Raw genomic sequence first — 14,902 nt, 5'->3', positions numbered from 1 at the left:
ATGTGGGTAAGTCGAATGTGCGACTTAAACGTAAAATAACATAAGTTACTCTGACCCAGTCTCGAGTTGCCTGTGACAGTTTGAGATATTTCAGATTATAGTTGCCCAAATAATTTTACTGCTGATTAGGTGCTGGCTCAGCAGGAGTTCATACCGTTTATCTCAAAGGCGCTACAGCATGAGATCAGTATGGATTGAACCCACGACCTCATGTGTGGTGTAGAAAGAGTTCTTACCACTACACCACGCTGCCGGTATTTGTTTTAAATGAATTATGTCTTTTAAAAAGTAAATGGATTATGTATTCTTATATTTTTTTAGGTTAACGCTACAGTGTATTTAAAAATAAAAACTTAAAATCTTTGACTTCAATTTTTTTTATATGTTTACCTCTTTTCTTAATGTTGGAAGGTCAACTACACGACCTAAACATACAGTAACGTCAGTTACCCCGACCCAGTCTCGAGTTGGCTTAGGTAGTTTGGGATATTTATAGATTATAAAATGCCAAATAGTTATGCTTCTAATTAAGTACTGGCTCGAAATAATTTTATACCGTTTATAGCGCCTTACTCAAGGGCGCTACAGCATAATGGCAGTAGGAATTGAACGGGAAACCTTATGTACTGTAGCAAGTGTCCTTACCACTACACCACGCTGCCGGTCAAAATATTAATTATACAGACCAAAAATAGCCAATTTCTATACAAAAGTGTTTTTAAATAATTTATTTAACAATTGACTTGTCTGGTTTGTCCTTTATATAAAAACTACTTGGGTTGCTATGGAGGATTTAAACACTGTCCGTGACGGGTCAAACAAGCACGCAAGTGAGTTATAATTTTTGTTTGAAATGCCGGTTTGTAATGTTTGTCAGCTGTTACATGTGACCTTTATTTCCAATTTTAAAAAGGTTGACATACTTTTTTAAAGAAACTTATTTAAGATTTAAAACTGTAGAACAACGAAGCGGAAATAGCAAAGGGTCATAAGGCTTAGAATGTAATCGTTAAAGTATGTAATACTGAACGAAATAAAAGCTTGCAGTGGCGAAACAAAATGCCTAACTCAGCAAAAATGTCTTCTTCAAAATCTAAGGTTTCTTCAGATACAAAGTAAGTAACTTGAATATTTTTGGTTTTAACTAATGAATGTGTTTATTAAATATATAATGAACTTGCTCGTTTAATTATAATTTTAAGAAAATTGTATATATATATAAAAATCACTAAACAAAAATGAATAATCAGATAAAAAAAATTTTAATTTAGGTCTACATCCAAAACAATTTTGGCAACTTTGGGTAAATTAAGTGGATCCAGTAATCCCGACAAAGACCAAACGAGATATTTATGTCACAAGTTATTGAGATTGGTTAATGATCAAGGTGTGTAATACAAAAAACATAGAATTTATTTTTAGTATATAAATATTTTACTTTATCATGACAACATAATTTACAGAAACTTCAAGAAGAGAAATAACAAGCAAAGGGTCCCTTGAAATTTTACTGTTAACTTTAGAGGTAAACACGTTTAAAAAATTTAAAAAAATTGATACTATTTTTACTATTTTTAAATATTTAAAAATTGGTTATCTGCATATACTTTTTAACATAAATTTCTAAATGCACAAGCAGTATAAAACTGTTTAAGTATTATGGGTAAACATAAGGTAGTAATTGTTAAACTATTTTTTTAAACACTTACCCTTTTTTTTTATTTTTTTTTTATATTATTATTTACTTTCGTATAGTTGAAGTATGTACAATTAACACTATATATATATATATATTTATATAACTTACTGTGTAGAGTTGCAGTGATCAAGGAACTTGTCTTGCTTTAGTCAGCACTTTAGCTCAGATAGCTCATGAGGGCAATGTATCAGTAAAGCGTTTAATTTCACATGATGCAACAAGGGTGTTGTTGCACACTCTTTCTTACATTGGCCCCTCTTTGGATTGGAGACTGCTTTTTGCTACAGTTAATTTGCTTGCTAAAATTGGACCAAAAGGTGTGTTACAAGGGAGTTTTAAATACATTTTTACCATAAAGTAATTTACACATACTTTATGTTAAATAATATTTTAAGGCACTGGTGTTAAGTACTTTTTATATTATTTACTTCCACCCTACAGGCTGCATTTTAATTGCGTTAATATATCTCGCAACACACTTTTGCTTGTGATTATTTACACACAAACAACTGAGTATAGTTTTTTTTGTATTTTAGAAATAAATATTAGACATACACACACATATATATGATGTATACTATGTTGTATTATATGTAGATATACATTTTTTAGTTTTTATTTCGTAACTTTAAAGCCATTACAAAATGTGCCAAATTGGTACAATTTTATTCTAAGGGTTTACTTAACATATAGGATCAAAATATACACACATTTTATTAAAACTTAAAATTTTTTTTTAGATAGAAGGTTTGCTTTACGAGCTCGTCTTACCGGAGCTCTTCCTGTAATTCTATCAGCCGTCAGATCTTCTTATAACCATCATTGTCATCTTAAATTACTTCCTTCGGCTTTGTCTGTACTAAAATTGTCAGTAACTAATTGTAAGTGAATTTTGAAATAAAATTTAAAATGTTTTGTAAGTAAAACATATTTGTAATGCCACAAACTGTAAACTTCATAAAAACTGTCGAAAATTAAAGTTGATTTTGTGATCTTACATAGTAAAAAGTCCATATTTGATAATTGTTTTTATTAAAAATAATATTTTATGTGTTGATGTTTTAAATTCTGATACCAGTAAATTCCTAAATTTTCTGTGGTAATGTTAAATATTAAATTTATATTTTTTTTTAGCATCTGTAAACGCTAGTTTGTTGGGTAGAGGTGGAGCTATAAATGCTCTGTACAGGATCGTTAATAGTCTAACTCGAAAACAACCTATTCCATTAAAGTAAGTTAAACATGTTATACATTAGTGTTAACAATATGTGCATGTAATTTTGTCAGTAGAACTGTAATGGTTAGAACTCTTGGTCCCTAAATGATTTCTTTGGCTCATTTAAAACTGCTTTAATACAATAGTTTCTTTAAGTAAGACAATAGTTTCTTTAAGTAAGACTATATGAAGTACAAACTCATGCAAAGCCTTTAAAATAATTATCAAGCAATTATATTCAATAATATCTTAAATTATTAATGTATCATGGCTATTTTTATTTAATTGTCACAACACAAAAAGTTGTTGATTTTTTTTGAGTTCTGTCACCAAGTTTAATGATTAATATTTTAAATCGTGTGTATTGTGTTGCAGATCTTGTTTATCAACACTTAATCTCCTTATACGCCAATCAAGTAAGTAAACACTTGTTTTGAGTTTGCTTGTTCTGGATAAATTCCTTTAAAAAATCGTTTCCGACTGAACCTACCTTGGAAAATTACTTGGAGCATAAAAAACCACATTTACTGTCGTTACATTTATTTATACAAAATAAGATTATTTTTAAGTTTTTTGGTCTAAAAATGCCAAAAGGCAATGTTAATAAACTGATGCTTAAATAAATTGTAAAATAACAAAATTTATTTTTAACTTTTAGAAGCAAATGCAACCAAAGCAGTTGGTTTAGGCATGGTTGAGCGTATGTTAAGAATGCATCAAGATTACCACAAAGCTGATAGTCGATATAACAGACATATTGCTATACGCAAATCTGTGCTTAACGTTGTAAAAAACATTGTAGCATTAAGTAAGTCACGCAACTTATTTTTGGTGAATTTTTATTATTTCTTTATGTTATATCTAATATGTATAAACTATGCCATGAATATTTTATTGTATGATTATTTTATTTTTAATTCCTAATCACTGTAGCAAATTTACAGTTGACATTATTATTCTTTTTATTTTTTAGAAATTGGAAGAAAGTCGTTTAATGATGGAAATGGATTACTTATTTTACATAATTCCTGCAGGGACCATTTATCTTGTGAGTTATTATTTTAGATTTACATCAGTTGTACAGTGTTGCATCATTACGTTTTGTCAAAATAATAATTGCTGATTCATGAATAGCATTGTTGTCAGTTTAGTGTTTAATCTATTGTTTCTTGCAGTTAATTAAAAAAAGCCCATTTAAAGTGGATTTTTTGGTATATATTCTAAATAGCAATATAGTTATATTTTAATTTTTTGTTTTTAGCGACAAACAAATTGGTCGATTCTCTTCTCAATATTGCGATAGTAATAATTCGAAGATGCCAACCAAAGAGTTGTTTACCTGTGTTAAATAGTGGATGTACTTTTAAGTTTAAGTTGCCTGGTTCTAAGGATCAGGAACAAGATGAACAAGAAGTGTTTGAATTTGGTAAGTTAACTGTAAATAAAATGTATCATCTATAGGCTATAATAAACCGTAATGGACAATATACATATACACATATGCATGTCTAATTTATGGCTCATTGAAAAAATTGCCAGTTATTGTGCAAGGCCAAAGCGTTATGATCATGTATTAGTTGTTGACCATATTAAGACAATCAAAATGCAGTCATTAGGGCGGGAATTTACTGTTATAACTTTACAGTGGGAATTGAATAGAATAATTATGTTTAATAAAATTTTTAGGTTATATATATTTAAAAAAATTTTTTTTTTTGTTTTCTTTTTGTTTTCTTTTTTTAATCATAATTAATATTCTAACTTATGAAAATGATAGAATAATTAAAAAGCAAATAGGCCTTTTTGACTTTGAAATTAATTTTTTTGGAATAACCTTCAATAATTATTTATATATACAGAAAGTGAAGATGATGAATTTGAAGATGAAGTGGGAGAACAACAAGAAGTTGAAACTAACAACAAAACTAAACGAAGACCGTCGACTACATCAGTAAGTTTAAATTAAAAAAAAGAAAAAATTATTTCTAAAAATATGCTGTCATCATTTTTACATGTGGCAACTATATTAAAATAGAACCCTAAGTTTTAGTTTCGGCAAGTGATAATTTTTTATGTATATATCTTTATTCTTGATGTGGAGAGGTCGAATGCGCGACCTTAACATGTTTATAGCACTTTACTCAAGGGAGCTACACTTTATGTGGTGTAGCAAGTGTACTTACCACTACACCATGCTGTCGGTTAAATTCAAGTATTCAATCCATGTTATGTGTATTATTTAATACTTTTACACCTTACCATTCTACATCACTTTCTTTTTAAAGTAACAATATATTAGTTAGCATTGGCAAACAAATAGTCTATAGTTGTTTTGCTGAAATCCCTAAATAAATATGTTTTATTAAAATTATAAAAACCAATGTCAAAATGTGACATCTACCATATGCTGTAAAATGGTGTACTGTTTACAAAAGAAAAACATGTGTTAAGGTGTATGTTTTCATTCTTTTAACAAAAGTGGGTTAAATCTGTAGTAATTTAAAAATTGATTTAAGGACAAAGAAAAACCAAAATGACAATAAAACATGTTAAAAAATGTTATACAACATTTTATTAAAATTTTTTTCTTGTCTAAAAAAATCTTTTTTTTTATTTTTTTGGTCTTTTTTTTAAAAATTATTAATTTTGTCCAGGTATCAACAAAGTCATCAGCAGTTAGTGACACATCAGTTAAAGATCAATCCACGACCAAACAAAATATTAGAAGCATCGAGGAATTGAAAATGTACGACAAATTCTTTCCCGAACTTACAGAATATCCAGTAAGATAATATGTGTAATTTTAAACATTTGATTTTTTTGTCATAAAATTAAATATTTTAATGGTATAAATATAAATTTATATTTTAAATATGTTAAAAATATATTTTTTCGTTTTTTTACAACTGCTTTTAAGTATTTTGTAGTCAAGTTATTTCAAATATTAAATTAATATTGTATTATACACTTTAAGTGTTGACTGTTAGGATTAAGTAGTTTTATTCTTTAGTAAATTAATATATGATTACAACTGACAGCTGTTTAAATACTCGAGTAAAATTGGGCCAAAGTAAAGTTTATAAAGTTTTTATGTAAAGGACTTAGTTGTATTTGCGTAAAGCTTATGGCAGAATACCAAAAAAAATATTACAATAATGCCTAAAAGCAAAAAAAAAATTATTGTTGCAAACCTTACGAAAGTTACTTTTTTGTCTAAATTTGGATCATTTTGCAATAAATGTTGTCTTACTTTTTCATTATGTTTTCTATATTTTTTTATTTTATTTTAAGACGAAATTTCAAACTCCAAATCAAGCTCCCTCAAGTGGAGAGATAACAAAAGAAGTTGATCCCCCTCGACCGCACACCACAAACACATTGCAGGGATCACAATTAAGATTACACACACGCGACAAACAACACAATATGACAAATTTGTCAACAGTATCTGAGGACTTTAGAAAACTTGTGATTGGTTCTAGTCAAAAACCTATCAAATCTGCTTCTGAGGTAAATACAATAAAAATGATTTTTTTAAATCTTTTAAAATTATTTAAAATTTTGAGCTTTAATTAATAAAATAGAATTATTTAAAATTTTAGGGTAAAAAATTATTTTTTTAGTTTCATTTTTTTTCTGTCTTAATTTTGTTATTGGTTATTCAACATAGATTTTGTTAAGTTATAGGATTGGTAATACTTTATTTGTTTTCTGTAAGTTTGTTTGTTTAAGTAACTTAACACAGACTATTAAACTTTTAAGAAAATATCTATTGTTTACTTTCAATAAGTAACAAAAATATTTAATTAGTTAAAGGTAATCTTCTTGCCTTGTTAAGTTTTTAACTATTATTACCAAGAAAAATTGACTTTTTTGCCATGTTTTTTAATTTTGTTAAAAGCTATTAAAGTTTTTGTTTTTACAAATTAAACAGTTAAAAATAGAAACAAGAAATTGTAATTGGTATTGTTACAATTGGCAGGAAATATATGACCTTTATTGGCTATATTAGTTAAATGGCATTTATTTCTTTCCTATTTTTTACAATTTTAATTGCCATTATTGTTTATAAACAAACACTTTTTACTATTTTAAAAACTTCTATAACAAAATATATTTAAACAGCGTTTTACAAAAGTTATGTTCTATTTAAAGAGCACATAAAAAAACTAATCGTTCATCAGAAATATTATGCACATTTTTTCTTTTTTAATTGTATTCCATTACTTGTATATTTTCTTCTTCAAATTTACAGGAATCCACTACGATAACTGGAACTCAATTTACGCAAGAAATAGCAAATAGTTTGTTAGAATCAAATCTTGATCGTTCTGGTGATGAAATTGCAAACAATTTGTATTACAAAACTTGGAAAAACGAAAACAATAACTTAGGTATAAAAAATTTTTTAATACTTATGGTAGAGATCCTTTTTGATGTGTTGTAGCACCCTTAAGTAAGGTATTAACTTAACTTAGCCAAGGTCAAATACCAATTTATTTACTACAGGCAATAATACCAAACCAAAAACATTGTAGGGAAAAGTATAAAGAATTAATTATGATTACTACAGGTTGTGTTGTATTTTGAAAATTTTTGAAAAAGTTTTTTTTGAAAAAAGGGTTTTGTTTTCTTTTTTGCTTATATTTTTGTCAATTTTTTGATTTTTTATTAGATTTGCTTAACATACGCCCAGAACAATACATCGACAAAATACAAAAACTAGCAAGCAAAACTATATCTATGAAAGAAGAAGTAAACAAATTATCAAGTGCTGATTTACTGGGTAGTATTCCTGTAAACAAAACTGAACTACAATGCAATAAGAAGCTTATACAAAGGTAATATTTTTTAGTTTAATTTAAGTATTAGTTTTTTGTTTTGTTGTTAATGTTTCGAATTAAATTTTCTCTGTATATATATTATAACAGTCTAAATATATGCATAATAGTGATTATTTTTTAAACCTAACTTTTTAAATTATGTATTTTTTTAATAGCTTTATTCGATAAATAACATAATTGAAATATTATGGGCATTTTTTATGTACTTATAGTTTAGCTTTTGTATAAATATTGTTTTAGGTTGATTAAGTCTAAAGTTTTAGATGACTTGTGCCGTGTTTTATTCCCCGAAAAAGTTCTTAACCAAACTGTTTTTAACGTCGACAATCCCAAACCCTACACTAAAACTAGCCTTCCTGTTCAAGAAAACGGCACTGTAATAAAATGTGATGTACACCCATCTATTTACAATCCTCCTACATCAAACATTTTATTAAAAGAAAATTCAAACTCCAATAACTTAGCTCAATGTGGCGAAAATACAGCATCTAATCTAGTCGAAAAATTAAAGCCAAATGGCTTGGTTATCGATTTAGGAAAAGTATTGTCATCTGAGAATGGCTGTGATACTTCATCAACTACTGTATCTGATGATACTTGGCCTGGGTTGTATATTGATAATAATAGTGTAGAAAATGGCATGGAATTGGGTTCAAAAACTAAAGAAATTTTTGAAGGTAGAAAAAAGTCGGTTTTTGAATTGTCACCACCTTTGAGGTTTGACTCGAGATTTGAAAGTGGAAATTTAAGATGTGCAGTTAGGGTAAGAAAAATTTATGCTAAATTTTTTTTTTCTTTTTTGTAACAAAGAAGTTTTTTTTAAAAGTTAATAAATTCTGAAAAAGGGCCAATCCAATTTGTATGTAAAATACTTAAAATTTTAGACATTTTTAAAAATGTTTTCTCTCATACATTTCTATAGCTTACTAAGCTTATTTTAGTAATCTAGGTTTGGCATTCTTTAAAAAAAAATTGTACTATTTGTAAATATAATAAAATAATTATCACTTTTATACCTAGGTAAGAGAATATGAATATGACCTTGTATTGAATTCTGATTGTAATTGTAATATACATCATCAGTGGTTTTACTTTGAGGTAGCTGGCAATAAAGCGGGAAAATCCTATCAGTTTAATATAATTAACTGTGAAAAGAAGGGCAGTATTGCTAACGAAGGTAAATTTAAAATTTAAAAATATGATAATAGTTTTGTTAAAACTAAAAACTTTCTCAGAGTAATAATATTTTTATATTATATTTTTTTATTACTTGTATCACAACTTAGTTGGTATATATTAGCTATTATTTTTGGAATATCAAAATTTTTAATGTTTAATACTTGTTTTTAAGTAGCATATATTGGGTTCTAAGAATTTTTGATATGTTTTATTTTTTGCTTATTGTTAATTATTGTACTATTTAAACAAAAAATAAATTCAGAGCAATTTATTCAGAGTGACAAAAACTAAAAAAATAATTAAATATTTAGTTTTAAGTATAATATTATATTCTGAATTTTCTTAATCCCAATTACATTTTCATATAAATAATCAAGTAATTTTATAAGGCCTCAGAAAAAAGAGTAATTGCATAGAATTAAAATTTCTTATAATTTAGTAATATTATATTTTTTGTAGGTATGCAACCTGTAATGTTCTCTATAGCCTCAGCAAGGTTGAGAAAACCACAGTGGGTTAGAACGGGCAAGGATGTTTGTTATTATCGGAACCATTTTCTTCGTAAAACTTCATCGGCTGGTGGAAAAAGCCCAACTTATTTCACTTTAACTTTTACAGTTACTTTCAAATACGATGATGATGTTTGTTATTTTGCATATCATTACCCATATACTTATACTAAACTTCAGGTAATTTTTTGTTTGTTTTTTTTTAAAAAATTGAAAATCTCGCTTTAAAAATAAGGTTGTAAGGTATCAATACTGCTGTTCTGGGTTCAATTCCCACTGCTTCTATATAATGTAGCACACCACCGGCAACGTGGTGTAGTGGTAAGAACACTTGCTACACCACATTAGGTTGCGGGTTTAATCCCCACTGCTCTCATGTAGTGGCGTCCTTGAGTAAGGCGCTATAAATCGTATGAACTTCTGCTGAGCTAGCACTAAATCAGCAGCATAATTACTAGGCAATTATAATCTATAATATCCTAAACTGCTAAAGGCAACTTGAGACTAGGTCGGGGTAGCAAACGTTACTCTTTGTTTAGGTCGCGCAATTGACCTTCCCACATCAAAAAAGGAAATTTACAAAAAAGTAATGCTTGATAGCAGTACTGACAAACTCTTCCTTCTTACAATATTATAGTTTCTTTAACTTTAACAATTTAATAATTTTTTTAGATGGACTTAAATCAAATGTTGTCGAAAATAAACAAGTCGGACATGTATATAAAAAAACAAAATTTTTGCGAAACTTTATCTGGCAACCCTGTTCCTGTTTTAACAATAACAGCATTGCCGTTTTGTGAAGAAAACATTTCAGAAAAACAAGCTGTCCAAGAAATGAGTATGAGTTTTTGTTTTACATTTTAAAAGATAATAAAATTATTGGCTTAGTTTTTTCATTAGGTAAAAAAATTGTTATTAAAAAACTATATGTAATAAAACTAAGTGGGTTGTTTATACATTCATGTCCAGTTAATAGACTGGCACTAAATAAATAAATCATAGACCTACAAAATAATTGCCGTATATTATCACAGGTAAATATTATTTGTAAGTTAAGTACATATAACGGCAAGTATAGAATATAGTAAAGCATTTAGGAAAGGACATCAACTAGTTTATTAAATGATTTTAAATTTTTGAAAAAAAGTAAATATCAATATTTTAAATATTAAAATTTAAAAAAATTCAAGGATCCCGTCCCTATATCTTCCTTTCTGCTCGCGTGCATCCTGGAGAATCAAATGCATCTTGGACTATGCGAGGAACTCTCAGTCTTCTTTTAACTCCACCACCAAAGCCGGATGCGAACCCAGATCAGTGTGAGGAAGATAGGATGCTGGCAGCAGTTGCCGACGAGTTAAGAAAAAGCTACATCTTTAAAATTGTTCCGATGTTGAATCCAGATGGTGTAATTAATGGACAGTAAGTGTTAATATTAAATTTTATTAATAAAATAAATTTATTTCCATGTTTTAGTGTCTTGGTTGTTTAACATACTTTTTTAAATCATCTTAGAATTCGCTAGTAACTTCTACTAACAACTATATCTTGGACAGAAACACTTCTGAAAACATGACAGTTTTTTTTTATATATACCTAGTTAAATCTATGAGCTGCGTTTTACCTATTTTACTATTTACTATTACATTGCCTGTTATAACATTGTCACAACCACTTTTTGCATGCTAATTACAAACCTTACTTGTTTAAATTAAAGCAATCGAGGACAAGATCTATTTTTGCACTTTTAAAGTTTTTGAACTTATATATTTATATTTTAGTCACAGATGTTCGTTAAGTGGTGAAGATTTAAATCGAATGTGGTTTGATCCAGGTGTAACGTTATATCCAACCGTGTACCACACTAAAGGTTTACTACAATACATGTACTCCATACAAAAAGGTAAATAATATTAACTTAATAACTTAACAGTTGGTAACACTTTTCTTATTTTCGTAAAGCCTATTAATAATTGCCTGTTAAATAATACATCATTTTTTAAAAAAGATCATTTTTAAGATAGGATGGCAGTTTTTGTGTTTTAACTAATGGTAATCTTCCAAATAATTGATTCTAGCTAAATAATTATCTTACCTTTTGTAGAAAACTAGACTTTTATAGATGATTTTAATTTTATGGGGCATTATTTTTTTTACATAAATGACACTTTGAAAACGGTTTGGCATTTTATGTCAAAAAATAATAGTATTTAGGTAAATAATTAATTTCTTTATGACAATTTTTTATGGCATTTTTAGCACCCTTAGTGTATTGTGACTACCATGGCCACTCAAGGAAAATGAATGTTTTCTTATATGGTTGTTCACATAAGGAAAGTGTTAACGCTGGCGAATCATCGACTGTTGTTGATGGCCCAGATGATACAGGATACAAGGTAAAGTTTATTATTAATCAATTTAGTTTTTTTTTAAAACTAAAAAAAAAATTTAAAACTAAATAAGTTAGAATTAATTTGACACCGATTAACTTATGAAAAGTATGTTGTAGTTTTTTATGTGGAAAATTTGGGTATATATATTTTTTTTAAATTTATATTCTGTATTTAACTAGTTTTTTTTTAAATAAAAAATAGCTGCAATTGCTTTTTTATCAGAAAATTTAATTATTTTAAACTGTATTTTCTACTTTGGATGTAGTTTAAACAAACTTTACTAGAAAGAGGTAATATATTGTTTTGCATGACAATTTATAATAATAAAAAGCAAAGCATGGCCTTTATGATAGATAAAAAGCACAATGCTGCAATCAATACAATACACCTATCAAACATTAAGCCTGCATATACAATATTTTACTTAAATCGAGTTGTGTAGTTAATATTCTATAAAACTTGATGATTTTTATTTTTTACTCACTTGTTTCCACAATTGTAAATGCAATTCCTACAAAAGATCAAAAATGTCCAAAAAAAGACGTGATTGTGCATTTGGCAATATTGGCAATATAAAATGAATTTAAATGTTAAATATTTTAATACAATAAAAATTGGGATTAAACTATCTTATTAAAATAAATGTATTGCTATATTAAAATTTAATTTTGCTTGTTATTTTAGACCCTGCCTAAACTTCTAAATCATTTTGCTGCACCTTTTTCTCTCAAAAACTGTAGTTTTGTGGTAGAAAAACCCAAAGTTTCTACAGCAAGGGTGGTGGTTTGGAAAGAAATAGGAGTGGCTCGTAGTTACACAATGGAGTCAACTTATTGTGGTTGTGATCAGGTAAAAAAATTAAAAATTTTTGAATTTAGTTTTAAAATTGGATTGTTTAATTTGTAATTAACATAATTTATTTTTTCAAGTTTTAATATTCAACCGAAAAAAAATCCTAAAAAAATATTTATTTATCCTGATTAAAAAAAATATGCAACTAATTAATAAAACATTTGTTAAATTTATTTTCTGTTTTTATTTTTGTCAGGGCATGCTTAGAGGTAAACAAATAGGCACCAAAGACTTGGAAAAAATGGGCTCGAAGTTTTGCGAGGTTTTGTTGCATTTAAAAGAAAAAAATAAAACCAGGGGTTTACCTGTGTTTGATTCCGACAATGAAGAAGAAATAGCAAAGTACAAATTAAGTTTCTTCAGTTTTTTATAAAATAATGTCATTTTTTTAAATAATTTTTTTTTTTAAAAGTGACCAAGATCTTATGGAGAATGAACAGAGAGTCGAGGAGACGACAAGTCCTGGTTGTCCAATGAATTCGGATGCTGAGCTTACTCCAGATGAAGAAGATGACATCTCTCCACTAATCAACTCCTACTTTTTTAGGGGTTATCCTGACATGCCCCCAAATTCAGACTTCTCTTTTAATGTTGACCCTCTTTTTACATCAAAAGAGGACATGGTGCTATGGAGGTACGATCCTAATCAGCATTCGGATGTTGCAACTCTTCCTGGAAACGATCATCTAAATCTTCAGGGATCTTCCAATCTCCATGGTTGTACAGAAGAGCAACTTCTGTTTGAAAAAGGATCTTTGGATGTTGATCAAGATCTGTTTCTTGGAAACGAAGATGCTCTTCTCAATTACACAAAATCTTCTTCCATCAGAAATTCAAGAGCCTTCTCTAGGAAAGTGTGTCCCGTTTCAGGAAGAGTTATGTATTACAGCGAAGAAGAAGAAGAGGAAGAGGAAGATGGAGTGTCCACAACAGCTCCTCGACCTTTTGAGTCTGGTCTTGTTCTAAGAAAAGCTCCAAAATCTTCTCCTCCTAAAAACGGGAGTATTTTCGAAAATTTACTTTCCTTTCCTGATAACACAGAAACAAATGGATGCAAAAATTAGTTGGTGTACATACAACTACATGCAACACCATAATATATTGGTACTTACAGGTTTATAGTTAGTGGTTTCATATAATTGATTATTATGTCTAGGTAAAATGACATCATAGTGGTAAGTAACATTAAGTCAACTGCTTGTAAAAGGGTCAGCTAAAATGTTACAATTTTTGTTTCAAAAACTCTGATTTGAAACTTTAAAATTAGATTTTTAGTCAAAATTTTACTTGTTTTAAGAGCAAATTATTTAAATCCGTTTTTATCGCAACTGTGAAGTAGCAAAACTGTTCCAAATTTTGTGTATTGAATATTTATATAATTTTTTTTTTTGTTGGCGTCAGCATTTTACTGTTTAATTTTTTGCTGTTACCTTTCCTTTTATTTATAAAGTTTAATGTATATACTGCTGTGATTTAAATCTTTAAAAAAATTCAATACCAGCTGTGTTCTACTAACTTCTACTCTTTAAAACATACAATTTTATGCTAAGTTTGTATATTAAAAGAGTCTTATCTAAAATTTCTCAACTTTATTGCAATTGTTTTGTCATATATAAATTTTAATTTATTTTACTATTGAAATTTTAATTTGAACAGTATATATGCGAATTTGATTTATATATATAAATATAATATATTTTCATACCATTTTTTTTTACGTATAATTATATAAATAATACACATATTATAACGCTGCTTTTTAATTATACATGTCGTAATTATTTTAGTGCAAAACTTTAAAATTTAATTTTAAAAATTTTAACATTATTTTTAAAGGTTGAAAAAAACAGTTTCCAAATTTTTTTGTATTGTACTAGTGAATTAGTTAATAGTATTCATTATTTTTTGGGTTTCATGTTTTTTTTTTATTGTATAGCTTTATCATACCATTGTGAATTGTATATTTGTGTTCTGTCATTTCCATAATTTCAATAAATTTAAATTTTTCATTTTGTTCTTTAACTTTTCTACATTTTTTTCTGTCAGAGATTTTTTTTGTTTTTGCTAAAAATTACAACTTTATTGGAATACACAGTAAAAAGGTAAGTTTGTTTGTAATATACGGTTGGCTTATTTTTAAAACATAAACTTTTTTTTTATTTTCAGGGGATTTCCTGTATTTTCAACTTGTGCTTCATAGCTGATGCTAA

At 27.7% G+C, this 14,902-nt stretch overlaps 1 protein-coding gene across 1 annotated transcript; it reads left to right on the top strand.

The window, feature by feature from the left end:
- Positions 1-885: 885 nt before the first annotated feature.
- On the top strand, positions 886-14,271 carry LOC145751943 (cytosolic carboxypeptidase 1-like). Its single transcript, XM_082568102.1, has 25 exons — positions 886-1,115; positions 1,272-1,387; positions 1,464-1,525; positions 1,815-2,016; positions 2,440-2,580; positions 2,834-2,930; positions 3,291-3,331; positions 3,574-3,723; positions 3,889-3,963; positions 4,177-4,341; positions 4,775-4,866; positions 5,570-5,698; positions 6,207-6,425; positions 7,171-7,309; positions 7,591-7,756; positions 8,000-8,522; positions 8,780-8,936; positions 9,398-9,627; positions 10,120-10,285; positions 10,638-10,869; positions 11,229-11,350; positions 11,707-11,843; positions 12,525-12,689; positions 12,889-13,034; positions 13,105-14,271. Exons 1-25 carry the CDS (start codon positions 1,060-1,062, stop codon positions 13,754-13,756), a joined length of 4,380 nt encoding a protein of 1,459 aa, XP_082424228.1. The 5' UTR covers positions 886-1,059; the 3' UTR covers positions 13,757-14,271.
- The last annotated feature ends 631 nt before the right edge of the window (positions 14,272-14,902 follow it).

Source organism: Corella eumyota, chromosome 5 (genome assembly GCF_963082875.1).
Source record: "Corella eumyota chromosome 5, kaCorEumy4.1, whole genome shotgun sequence".
NCBI lineage: Eukaryota > Metazoa > Chordata > Ascidiacea > Phlebobranchia > Corellidae > Corella > Corella eumyota.
Note: the sequence above shows the minus strand (reverse complement) of the source record. Positions and strands in the feature narration are given on the sequence as shown.